General features: G+C 48.3%; 1 protein-coding gene across 15 annotated transcripts in view; it reads right to left on the bottom strand.

Moving 5' to 3' along the window:
- TRIP12 (thyroid hormone receptor interactor 12) overlaps window positions 1-13,870 on the bottom strand; it is a 1,206,981-nt gene that overhangs the window by 19,850 nt on the left and 1,173,261 nt on the right. For all 15 annotated transcript variants that reach the window (XM_086944059.1, XM_086944047.1, XM_086944048.1 and 12 more), the window contains one exon: window positions 51-164. In XM_086944059.1, the coding sequence (XP_086800185.1) occupies window positions 51-164 (114 nt within the window). The remainder of the gene's footprint in view (window positions 1-50; window positions 165-13,870) is intronic.

Below are 13,870 nucleotides of genomic sequence, written 5' to 3'. Positions count from 1 at the left end.
TTATGAATCTTCACAAACAGAACGTGAGGGCATTGCAAAGATATACAAACCTCCTCGGGATAAAAATACTGAAGATGGCTTAGCGGGAAGACTGATTCAAATCCATCTCTAAATGAGTCGAACTGTCGAGAAACGCCTTCATTTAATGCCCAGTAAATTACCAACTGCAACACAAAAAAAGATGGATTTAAATGAAAAAGTTTAAACACAAACTCAAGTGTAAATGCATTCATGTTGGTCATTTCATCTGTAAAAAGACGTGTTCTCCTACTTGGGCATTATATTCGCTAGCCTCTCTCTACAGGTCCACCGTGCATACCTGTGTACATGCCACTTTAACCATAGTCAAAAATTATTTTGAATCAGGTTTCCAATAGTAAACAATGTGAAATGTAATGTGCAATATCGGAACATGATTATTCTTTGTCATATGCAATGGTTCTACATTCATTTAACTGTTAAGCACACAACACACGATAATGAGAGTAAAAATCTTTTGTCAGAGACATTGGACAGGCTCCAAAAAGGAATCATGATGTACACACAATAGAAAGGTTGAAACCCAAGGGTTATTATTGGTGATTGACACATCAGCAACAACCAGACATCGGCGAATCCACGAGATCCGACTTGTTTGTTTGGGTAAGCAACTATAATTCAGAAATCTCAGTTAAAACAGCTGAAACATCATGCAAGTAGTCAAGGAATCAAACAAAACCTTGCTTTTTGGTTAAAGAGAATAATTTGTCTAGAAGCTCAACAAAGTAAAATGTCACCTCACAAACTACAATAAAAAATTACTTTCAAATTACAAAACTTGCCTGCCAAGCAAACCCCAACCCCCTCCCCCCACCTCAAAGCACTACCCAAATTCTTCAAACAGCCTTCACTAGTAAGAAAGAAAATGAGATATATACCTAGAACTTTGGTTACCCAGCGTTGGTATGTTTTACAGATTCACATGTTTGAATCATTTCCAGTATTGAGGGTGGGAACTCTCTGTAATCAATGTTCGCAAATCAAGGTGTAATTCATTCAGTAAGAATGAAAAACAGGCCATCGACTATACACAATCAGTCCATTTGATTGGGTGACTTGAACTTCAGTCAATAAGCCAATAGCACAATCAGCCCTTCCCTGAAAAATGACTTCAAATGCTAGATGTCCTAGCTCAGTGAAAATTTGAATTAATGAAAGATATCCATGCTTGAGAACCAAAGTTACAGGTAAGTAATTTGTTTACTTCTTTAGTAGTTGATCTTTCATAGATTCACAAGCTTGAATCAGTATTCACAAAGCAGTACGGAAAATAATGAGGAAAGTGTAAGTAATGATCTGAAAATGCATGTGTCATGCTTTATGGCACTGCTTTACAAAGGTCTTCGAGAGATGCTTTAGGAAAGAGCTGTTGGGGCTGTCAAACTCCTTGTTTAGTGCATTCTAATAGCACCGGCAAGGGGTCTAATTTTGGATTTGTGGGCCAATGAGATACATGAAACGACTCATCTGGCAAGTGTGTTTGGTTATTGGGCTCCCCATATTGAAGGGTTCATAAACCATCATACCTTGACCAGAAAAACAAAGATCTCATCTTTTAAAGTAAAATTTAAGACGTTTTATTGTCCAGAGTGTATTCAGTTCTCTTAGATACTGTTGTAAGACTCCTTACAAGAAAGGGTCTAACTCACTCACTTTTCTGGCAGATATTAATGCCAATTAGACATCTATATTCCGGGAAAGGTACTGTACCACTGATTTCTGAACTGGTTCAAAGGGAGGTCTAATTAGATCTGCCAAAATGGTGTTCTGCTCCCATGATTGAGATAAACCTTGCGCTTGGAGGAAAATACTCCAACCCTAAATGCACAAGTTACTTACCTTCTGTAACGATATATCTGTAAGAAACAGTAGTTAGTGTTAGATTACTTGCCTTAGAATATTACCCAGGCGTCTGACTGGATCCGGAAAGTTTTGCGTAGCAGTACCCTTGCGCGTCGGTAGGCGTCGTCCGCGGCTCTGCGTCCGCCGTCGGCGCCGTGATGACGGAGTACTTAGACGCTGCCCTCGCGCGCTCACATCAGTTCTTATACGTAGTTTTTCTGCACCAGAAACGCAGAGCCATGATAAAAACAGACACTGGTGCCATGAAACTAGTGCCCTCAAAGGAATGACCTTAACCCTAGATATCGGTTCGCAGAACGGGGAGGATGGGTGGGGCGGTAAGGAATCCAACACTAAGTACTGTTTCTTACGGATATATCTTTACCAAAGGTAAGTAACTTGTGAATCTGAAAGAAACAGGTTAGTGTTAGATTCCTTACTTTAGAATAGATACCCCAGCAATACCAACCCCGGTGGTGGGTCTGCGAACCAAGATCACAACAGAAAGTCCTGGAGCACTGAACAGCCAAAGAAGCCATCTCTCCGGACTTAGCTGTCCAGGCAGTAGTGTCTAGCGAAAGTGTGCAGTGAGGCCCACGTAGCTGCCTGACAGATGTCCTTCAAGGGGACTCCCCAACCCAGGGCAGTAGTAGCCGCCGTTGCCCGAGTGGAGTGGGCACTCGGCCCCGCCGGAGGCTCCTTCTTAGCCAGAGAATAACAGGCCTTAATGCACAAACTGACCCATCGAGAAATGGTGCGTTTGTGCTCTGCCTGTCCCTTCTTAGCGCCTGCGTAACCAACAAAGAGCTGGTCGTCCACCCGGAACTGGCGTGTGCAGTCCAAATAAAATGAGCGCGCTCGTTTGGGTCCAGACGGTGGAGCCTCTCTTCCTCTTTTGAGGGATGCGGAGGCAGAAAGAAGGTGAGTAAGGTGATGGACTGCACAATGTGGAAGGCTGTACCAACCTTGGGCAGGAAAGAGGGACGTGTTTTTAAGACAACTTTGTCCGGATGGACATAAAGTAAAGGAGGCTTAGAAGAAAGAGCCTGAAGCTCGCTCACTCTGCTGGCAGAGGTGATGGCAACCAGGAATGCAGTCTTAAGAGTAAGAAGACGTAGAGGACAATTGTGAAGTGGCTCAAAGGGAGCGCACATCAAATAAGTTAGAACAAGGTTCAAGTCCCACTGAGGCATCACGAAAGCAACAGGGGAAACATGTGAGTGATGCCCTTCAAGAATCTATTTACAACAGGGGACTTGAAAAGAGAAGGCTGATCAGGAAGCCTTAAGAAGGCTGAAATGGCAGAGAGGTAGCCTTTGATAGTGCCCAGAGCAGAGCCCTGCTGGGCAAGTGAAAGAAGAAAGAGGAGAACCTCTGAAAGAGGGGCAGAAAGGGGATCCACAGCCTTTACTGTGCACCATGCCACAAATCTGTTCCACCTGCAGGCGTATATACCGTTTTTGTGGAGGGACGCCAGGCTGCCAGAATGACATCACAGACTTCAGGAGGCAAGTTAACTGGCCTCAACTGTCGCCGCTCAATCTCCAGGCATGTTGGTGGAGGCTGGACAGGTTCGGGTGGAGGACCGTCCCCTGCTGCTGTAACAGAAGGTCCTCCTGAAGAGGCAGATGAATCGGGGGATCGACTGACATGCTGAGTAGCTCGGGATACCAGTATCTTCGTGCCCAGTCTGGGGCCACAAGGATGACTTTGACCCGGTTGCACCTGATCTTCTTTAGCACTCTGGGCAGAAGTGGTATAGGCGGAAAGGCGTACGACAGACCGCAACCCCAGTCGGGACGAAAAGCGTCGCCGACTGAGTGCCGCCTTGGAAATTCCAACGCGCAGAACTGATGACATTGCGCGTTCTCTTTTGTGGTGAATAGATCTAACCAAGGCTCTCCCCACTGCAGCAAGAGACCTTGCGCTACGTCAGAGTTCAAACGCCATTCGTGATCCATCATGCACAGACGGCCAAGTTCGTCCGCCCTGGCGTTCAGGGAACCTGCCAGGTGTTGAACCACCAGAGTGACGCCCTGATGTTCCAGCCATTGCCAGAGACGCAGAGCCTCCTGGCAAAGGGTCCACGACCCCACCCCGCCCTGTTTGTCGCAGTACCACATGGCGGTGGTGTTGTCCGTGAACACCTGCACCACACTCCCCCGGACAGAGGGAAGGAATGCCTTCAGTGCAAGCCGGATCGCCCGCAGCTCCAGAAGATCAATGTGGAACCGGGACTCCGCCGGGGACCAAAGGCCTCTGATCTCTGCCTCTTCCATGTGCCCCCCCAGCCCAGGAGGGATGCATCCATCACAACTACGTGCTCCGGTTGGGGTAGGGAGAGGGATCTGTCGCTGACCCAATCGCGGTCCATGAGCCACCACTGCAACTGTCTCGCAGTGCCCTCCTAGATCAGGACGTAGTCGGACAGGTTGCCCTGATGCTGGGCCCACTGAAACTTCAGGTCCCACTGCAGAGCCCGCATCCGCCACCTGGCGTGATGCACCAGAAGGATGCAGGAGGCCATCAGCCCCAGAAGCTGCAGCGTCAACCTGACCAAGTTCCGGGATAAAGGCTGAAAGATCGGAATCAAAGCCTGAATATGCCGAACCTGCTGTTCGGGAGGATAAACCCGAAACGGCGCCGACTCCAGTACCGCTCCGATGAAGAGGAGCTTTTGAGAGGGACACAGGTGTGACTTCGGCACATTGATTGAAAACCCCAGCAAGTGCAGGAGGTCGGCCTTAGTCTGGAGGTGGCTGACGACTATCTGGGGCGAGCCCGCCTTCAACAACCAGTCGTCGAGATAGGGGAAGACGGACACCCCTAAACTGCGTAGATGAGCTGCGACCACCGCCATCACTTTCGTGAACACCCATGGGGCGCTGGTAAGGCCAAAGGGGAGCACGGTGAACTGAAGGTGCTCGTGGCCTACCGTGAATCGCAGGTAACGCCGGTTGGCAGGCGGGACGGGGATGTGGAAATAAGCGTCCTGCAAGTCCAACACTACCATCTAGTCTCCGGGGTCCAGGGCAGCTAAGACCTGAGCCAAAGTCGGCCTCTTGAACTTCGCCTTCCGGAGGAAGCCGTTGACGTTCCGCAGGTCCAAGATAGGGCGTAGGCCCCCTTTGCCCTTCTTGGGAACCAGAAAGTAGTGGGAATAGCAACCACACCCTTCTTCTGGCCCAGGAACGCGCTCGATGGCCCCCTTGGCCATGAGGGCGATATTTCCTCTTGCAGAAGTTGCAAGTGATCCCCCGACACACGGTGGTACTGTGGTGGCATGTAAATGTAAATGTATTGGCATTTATATAGCGCACTACTTACCCGTAGGGTCCCAAGGCGCTTCGACCGCTGCGAAACCCTTCCTGGCTTCCCTGAGAGATGGTCCCTTAATGGGTATCTCCAGGGTGAGACCAGGCATCCCCGGAGGTCTGGTGGGGCCGTTAGGGAAGATGAGGCAAGCTAATGCCCAGAGTTGCCGAGTGTGATCGCTGATCAGAGTGGGCACCGAGGCGAGAGAATTATCAAGTCCGCTGACCCTGGTCCAGAAACCTGCCGCGCCGGGAATCGAACCCTGGTCTTGGGCCGTCCTCTGCTCTCGGGTCTGCCGCCTCTAACCAGTGAGCCACACTACTTCATGGATGGAAGGGTCGCCTCGAAGAGGAGGGAGTAGCCCCTTCGGACGATTTGCAGCACCCACCTGTCCGATGTGATAGAGCGCCAGTGGAGGAGGTGATGGCAAACCCTGCCCCCACTGGCGTCAAATGGGTCTGAAAGCTCGGTCTAGGAAGGCTTTGAGGCGGATGCTGCTGGTGGATGTGGACTGGCCTCGCCGCTGTCCCCTGGCACCGCCACAGTGGTTACCACGTCCGCCGCGCTGGATGTTAGTCTGCGTCCCATGGCTGGCAGGGCGTGAGGGGGCGCCCCTTCCTTGGCCACGAAAGGCAGAAGGTTGGTGGCGCTGGCTCGACAGGCTCTATGACTTGGCCGTAGCCCTGGAGTCCTTGAAACGCTCAAGCGCACTGTCTGCCTTGTCACCAAAGAGGCGACGGCCATCAAACGGCATGTCCATGAGGGAATTCTGGACATCAGCCGAAAAGTTGGCGGACCTCAGCCAGGCGTGGCAGCGAACCGCCACCGTCGTTGCAATCGCCCTGCCTAGCGAGTCCGTAGTATCCAGCCCACAACGAATAGAGTACCGTGCCGCATCTTGCCCCTCCCCAAGGGCTTGGGCGAGCTTCACCCGGGCCTCCTCCGGGCAAGCTGGCAGCACGTCCGCGACCGTGTCCCACAGTGAGTGGGTAGAACGGCCAAAAAGGCAAGCGGTGTTGACCGACCGCAACCACAAAACAGAGAGGTGAACATTTTCTTTCAGAACTGTTCATACCTTTTGGATTCCCGATCAGGAGATGTCGGGAATGCAGTCTGGGAGTTAGAGGCCTGGATAACCAGACTCTCCGGGGTGGGGTGGGTGGACAAGAAGCAAGGTTGGCCTGGCGCCGGGCGGTGGCGTCTGGCTGCGTTCCTATCTACAGGGGGACCTGTAGCGGGCCTGGACCAAGTGCCCAACAGAACGTCAGTAAGGGCCTCATTGAACAGCAGTAGAGGCTCCGAAGAGCTTGCCTGTGGTTTGAGGACCTCAGTGAGGAGGTTAGTCCTCACGGCCACGACGGGGAGCTCAAGAGCCAAGGCCTTGGCTGCCCTCGTCAACACCACACTGTAGGCAGCCCCCTCCTCCGTAGCCACGGTAGGAGGGGAGACAAATCCAGTGTCGGTCGAAGTGTCCAAACCACTTGCCTCCCTTAGCTCACCTGCCCAGTCCTGAAATGACTGGCTCTCCCGTGCCAGAGGGTCTTCAGACCCCTCCTAATCGCCCACGCCCTCCATCTCCTGGTAGTCTACAAAGGATGGGGCCGGATCGTAGAAGGATTGCCCTTCTCTCTGCGTCTAATGCGGCATTGAGCTATGGCGTTCTGATGCCGGAACCGGATCAAGAGGGAGGGGTGGGCTTGGGGAGTCTGGGTGAAACCCTGGGAGTCGGTGCCGGCGGAGGGGTCTTGAGGTCGACCAGCGGCGACCCGGATACAGAACCAGATCCGGCAGGGTCCTGCAGCGGTTGGACCGAAGTCGCCGACGGCGCAGAAGCACCCAGCCCGCTTGGGCTCCCAGTCGGGGCCGAGGGGCCCGAAGGCGCCACAGCGGGATCCGACGGAGGAGAGAGCGACCACATGGCCATGAAGAAGGCATCGATCTCCTCCGGCGTCGCGTTCAGCCCAGGGACCGGCAGGTATGGAGCTGGCAGCGGCACCTGCGGCTCCGGCAGAGCCCTGTGGGTGGTGTCGCCCCAACCGCATCTCGCGAGCGTCTGGGAGAGTCGGAAGAGCGATATCGTCTCTTCGACTTCCTGTGCCTCTTACCTCAGGACTTGGAGCCCGACGAATGGTGTCGACTCGCCGAGCTTCGATGACTGTGGCCCTGCGACCGGTCCTTCGCCCTCCTCCTCGACCTGGAACAACGCGGGCCGTCTGCCGGAGTTCGAGGCGCTTACGAGACCGCTCCCGCCTAGCCTTCGACGTCAAGGCCCGGCAGTCGGGGTACGACTTGTCATCATGGTCGGCCCCAAGGCAATACAAGCACCGGCGATGGTGGTCGGTAACCGACATCAGTCGGCTGCAATCGGCACAGGGCTTGAACCCGGGCATCCCTACCGGCACCGATAGTCTTACAACTCAAAACCGGATCAAAAAGATCGAAAGTTAGTCAAAAAGTGCCTAAGGAGTACTGCTTTTTCCGGATCTGCGCTTGCTGGCGCGGAAAAAAGAAGAACGGACGTCAGCGTGCGAGGGCGTTGTCTAAGTACTCAGACGACGTCATCCCGGCGCCGACGACTGACGCGGAGCCGCAGACGACGCCTACCGACGCGAGGGGGAACTGCTACGCAAAACTTTCCGGATCCAGTCTGACAACTGGGGATATTCTAAGGTAAGGAATCGAACACTAACCTGTTTCTTTCAGATAATGTACGTTTAGCTTTGTGGTAACAAATCTGTATGCATTTGACAATCCATCTAGCTATCCCAGATTTTGAAATGGGATTACCCTTGTGTGGTGGTGAGAAAGACACAAAAAGTTGTTTTGTCTTACGAAAAGGTTGTGTCCTTTCTATGTAGTATAACAATGCTCTTTTGACATCTAATGTGTGAAGAGCTCTTTCTGCTACTGACTGGTTGCAAGAAGAAAACGGGCATTTCCACAGATTGATTGAGATATGGAATGGAGAAATGACCTTGGGCAGGAATTTTGCATTAGTAGGTAGAACTACCTTACTTTGATGCATTTGCAAGAAGGGTTCTTGGATGGTCAGTGCTTGTAGTTCACTAACTCCCCGCAGAGAAGTAATAGCAACTTTCCATGTTAAAAATTGTAATGCACATCTGTGTAAAGGTTCAAAGGGAGGTCCCATTAACCGTGTGAGAACAACATTTAAATTCCACACAAGCGAAGGTGGTACTCTGGGAGGAATTATTCTTCTAAGGCCTTCCATAAAGGCTTTAATGGCAGGCGCTCTGAACAGAGATAGATGTTGTCTGTTTTGTAGATATGCTGATATTGCAGCAAGATGTAGTCTAAAAGACGTATAGGCTAAGTTACATCTTTGGAGATGCAGTAAGTATCCTATGATGTGTTGAATAGACACATTTAGGGGATCAATATTGTTTTTGTGACAATATATCATTAATCGTTTCTCTGGTTATGGATTTTTCAGGTTGTTGGGCAGTTACCATATGTCATTTGCGCGCCACAACTCTTTGCAGTTCAGCTTTATACAGAGCGTCAGTCTTGCATGTCGACTTTTGCTTGACAACTCGGTCTCCTTTCTCAAAGACTAAGAGTAGGAAAGTGGGTTTCTGTTACACGTTGAATTGATTTGCCCTGGGTCCCTACTAATCAGGTTCCCTGGGCCTGTGTTCTTTCCCAAAAGTGCACCTTTGTACCCCCAATTGGCACTCACTGGCCACATTTGAGTCCCTTGTAGAAGGTACCATTGTACCAAGGGCACTGTGAGCAGGGATGGCCTAGAAGGGCTGCAGCACATATTGTGAGACCCTTAGAGGTCCTGTACTTTACCACACATGCAATGCCATTGCAGACTGCGTCTTTTGGTGCAGAGATAAGTGAAGTCTCGACACTGCACACATACCGGTTTGCCATGCCTTTCATGAACACTGTACCCCTACAGTCTAAGTCCATTCTTAGACATTGGAAGTGCAGTAAAGCCATGAGGGTCGAGAAACCGGTCTGGGAGTTTGCCATTACGAACTCCACAGCACTATAATGGCATTACTGAATTCTGGGGCATTTGGTAGCACACACCTCAGCATAATAAACCAACACTGATGCCAGAGTGGGATGTATTATACCATGCACTCATGGCATCTTAGAGATGCCCCTGAAAAACAACCAGCCTATGGTGGGTTCCCTAACTGGTAAACATCAGCCTGCCATCACGAGACATATTTCTGTACCCCTGGTGTGGAAGCCTTCGCTCCCTGGGTCCAGAAATAAAGCCTTTCCTGGGCGGAAGTGGTCACACCTCACCCAGGTCAGGAAGAGAGATCTGTTACAAGGGAGTATCAAAGGCCTTGCTGCCTTTGAAACGCCAACCCCAGCCTTTCCGAGTATCAGAAGCAGCCCCCTGCCGGTCTTTCCTCCTTTTTGGCAGGAAACGGGCAGAAAAAATTAGAACAGCCCAGAAGGTGTGGCCACCTCTGCAAACCCCACCTCTCAGGTGGGGAGGCGAGGTGAAGCCCAAGCTTTAATGCCTGCCATCTTGCAGATGGAATGCACTCTCCATTCAGGGTTAGGGATTGTACCCACTCCCCTACGTGGGGTGAGCACACCAAGGGTGTAGTCACCCTAAGGTCAGTAGCCCACTGGCTACTGACCTCGAGATCCCTAAAAACACTCCCTAAATGCAGTATTTAAAAGGCATCCCTGACCAAGAAGGCAGATTCCCACAACCCAAGAAGAAGAACGAAAGAAGACACCCAGCAGAGGAGACTGCAAAGAAAAACTGACTTGGTTCCAGCCCTAACGGCCTGTCTGCAGTTTCCAGAAATCCGGAGTCAAGAATCACCTTGTACTACAGCCAGCAAACTCCAGAACCCCGGGAAAGACTGATTGCCTTCAACAAAGACCAGGACTCCTGTGAACAGCAGCTCCTTTCAAAAAAGTCACCAAAGAAAGACTCTGAACCTGCTGACGACAAAGAAACCAGGTGTCTGAAACCACCACTGCACCCGATGCCTACGGCCCGAGTCCAAGTGGCCCACCAGTCCCAGTGAGGTACCCCAGCGTTCCAGAGTCCGAGACCAATGTGGGTTGACCCCTCCAGGACTCCTCAATGCCGCCTGCAGCATCTGCATGGAGACTCCCTACCAATCGCTAGTGACCTGGTAAGGTAAAATTCAACCTCAAAAGACACCACTGCATCTGGCCATCCTACCCCTCTGGAGAGGAGAACCTGAGGTGCATCTACGTCCCAGAGTCCTCCAACTTACCTGCTCAGCTGTTGGTTCCTCCCGGAAGACTTCCTAGACAGAGTCTGCAGCCAAAACCGGCAACTCCCATTGAAAACAGGGCACCCAATGCCAAATCATCATCCTGTACCTGGCTGCCACTGTGCTGCTGTGGGGGCACCTTGTGTGCTAAATTGGATCCCCCTTTGCCCTGAGCTAAACCCTAGGAGCTTTGCTTCCACATTCAAGTGGCATTCTGGGGGGAAGGCACCAACCGGAGGCCCCATATCGCCCGCTGAATAACACTGGGCCTCAGCACTGTGCACCCGGCCGCCCTAGTGCCCCTAAGGGTATTTTGAGAGTGCATCCTTGACCGTGGAGGAACCCTGGTTCTAATACCAGAAACTCTAAGTATGAGGCTGAATGTTGGTTTCGAGATACCCCCACCGAAAGTATAGAGACTACCATTCACGAGACAACTGAAAACCTGTCAAAAAATGTCGGCGAATTATATAATTAGCATAGTGCGTCTTAAGTACTTCCCTTTAGATATAGGGTGTAGAAAAAATTATATACAATAGCAGTATATTCGAAAAGTACTTGAGGGCAAGAGTTTATCATTTGCTTTGATCCTGTTTCCACATAAAGGGTTAACCAAACAAAAAATATATAGATGTTGCCTCTATGGAGAGGCTACGCAAAATAATACCTTACAAGATTAGGGAATCTCATTTTGTAAAAAAGAATAGTTTTTGTAAAATTGTCAGAATCGCTTAAAGAAATTTATACTTAAAATTTTGGATCAAGCGCGCACACAATTATAGACTCAAACACATAATATACACATAATATACAAATGCTGGATGGACAGCATATGCGCTATATTTCACTTCAGTGTTGCCGGCAACATTAAGTGCCCGTATCTTAAGTGCCCGTATCTTGGCGCCGATTGAGCGGCCCGTGTACCATTAAATCGGAGTCCGCTTTCTAGCTCCATGCACAAAACTCAAGGGCGCCAGATTACTTCCGCATTTACACGCCAGCGGAAAAGTATATAACCGGCGCGCTTTATTCCAGCCGTGTTGTCTACTGAACACCACGGAGACTACACGCTGGAATCGGTTTCATCTATCCCTGAAGGTATGTGAATGCGCTATCTGTAGGTAGTCTCTAGAGCAAACTACTTGCCTAGTATGCCCTATTAGCAACTAAAAAACATGTTTCAGAAGCAGCATTTGTTAAAGACTGGGAAGACAAAGGCATCCCCTTTAAGGCTTGTTAAATAAATCTTTTTAATTTGAGTATTGCCTGAACCCTGATTAATAAACGCTTATGACAATATAAAGCACATCATGGGACTTTAACATATCCCATTTGTCTATCTTTTACCAGCGATGCCCCGGTTTCGAATTCTAACAAATCGGAACCCATTTACCGCGTGTAAACGGGATAATCTGCCTTTGTTAGTAAGTATGAAGCATGATACAACTGTTAGAAATCTGTCAGCTAAGCTGAAAGTAGAGAGTGGTAACTATATCCCCATATTGCAGGATTGTGATATAATGAAGTGATAGATATACCTACTCGCTGAAGTGATTATGCCTAGCATCTATCAATAGGATCGCACAAATAAGATGTGAGTATATATCTGTGCCTGTTTAAGTTAACCATTGCTAATATAGATAGTTATCATAGCTACCCCATAGGCGGCATGATACTATAAGAGAACAGTTTTAAGAGAGCGAACATCAAGTGAAGTGTTGGCTTTTTCTAAGAGCCCTTAGTCGGCTAAAAAGTCACATAACATAGCTAATTACAAACCAAACTTATAAGTCGCTTTTATGTTCCTTTATACATTTCAGTTGGAAATACGACCTATAAAAGACTGCTAGCAACAGGAAGCACGTCCTATCAGAAAGAAGGGAGATATCTATCCCCTATTTTTTTAGCACGCCTCATTTTAAGGTCAGTATGGGACTTGACAGATGAGTTAGATGATACATAGCAAGTATTATCTGTGATGGCCTGGGAGCATGAACCTCCTGAATATTAACTATTTAAACCATCTTGAAACCACAATTACCATCCTGAGATGTTGGCAAAATGCTCAAATAGACAACATAATCATGTGTAATGTAACTGAGTGACCACGCTGTATATAGAGCATATTTTATATGGTTTGCAATGTGAATGACATTGAGGAAACACCCAATGTTAACGATAAAATGTTTTTTGTTTTAATATTGTGAGATATGTCAAATCTATATATGTGTGTTGTAAGGTGTTGTAATGTGTCGAGCAATGGGTAAAAAAAAAAAAAATTCTGGTTAGCAGATGGATTGTTGCCTTATGTTCAGTTTTTTAATCTGTTACATTATTGTTGCTGAGATATTTTTTACTTTAAATTACAGTTATCTGGGGAAGACCGCTAATATTTTTCCTGATGAAGACGGCTGTATGATATTTGGTCCGTCGAAACGCGTTGAGGATTGGGGGAGAGAATCCGTTTTATAATAACTAAAGGAGTATTCTGACTACGCTGAATATACCTTTTTGAGTATCTCCCTTGATTTAGCTTTAGGAACTCATTTGATGAACTTTAGAGTATAATTTGTTTCCATGTATTGTCTGTTTTCCCTTGATTGACAATTTTTAATCTGTTTTTTTAATTCTATTTTTAACTATATAATAAAACTGTGCATATTGAATTTATTTGTTGTTTCAGAATTTGGTTTACCATTGTATTGCTCTGAGTCTGCCTGTAATGTTGTTGTACGTCATGTCATTTTGTTCTCATTAATGTGCCCAAAGGGAATCTCTTTTTTGACAAAGTCTAACCCCAGAAATCCAACTACCAAGACTGGGGCATGCTATTGTTAAGTTTTCCTTCAGTCTTTAAAAAGAGTAACGCATCCGCTGTACCAAACATTTTTTTACGTAAAGTCTACATTTCCTTTGTAGGTGCTAATAAACCAAGAATCAACAGCATTGGGTTATTAAGTAGCTTGATGTTGTAGGATATGCTGCTTCAGAGGACAACTTCTGCATTAGGAACGGAACATTTATTAATTGACTTTGTAGCTCTCCTGGCCATCAAGTCAAAAAAAGTGGTAAGATAATCAACTGGAAAACCTCTGCATGAAAAATATTATGAAACTAGCAAATAATCCCTATGACTACTTCTGGTGGACACCAGAGCTCTCTTTGGTTGGTGCTGCTTTTTCAGAGTATAAGCTTTGTCACTTTGAGGATGGCATCTTTTCCTTGGAATACCATCTATTGACAAAGAACGCTACCTTAATGGAATGGATTTTCACTGAGTCTCTAGTGTAATTTCTCTCCAGGGAGAATTATTCTTAGACTAGTAATAGACTGAAGTTCCTCTCGGCTGGGTTTGTTCAAAATGTACAAGATATTGATGATGCACTCATTAACATCCAACACATGGCAAGAGGACACTTTGAAGA

The sequence above is a fragment of the Lissotriton vulgaris genome, chromosome 11, assembly GCF_964263255.1.
Source record: "Lissotriton vulgaris chromosome 11, aLisVul1.2, whole genome shotgun sequence".
Taxonomy (NCBI): Eukaryota; Metazoa; Chordata; class Amphibia; order Caudata; family Salamandridae; genus Lissotriton; species Lissotriton vulgaris.
The sequence above is the reverse complement of the archived record's forward strand: the minus strand, read 5'-3'. Positions and strand labels throughout refer to the sequence as shown.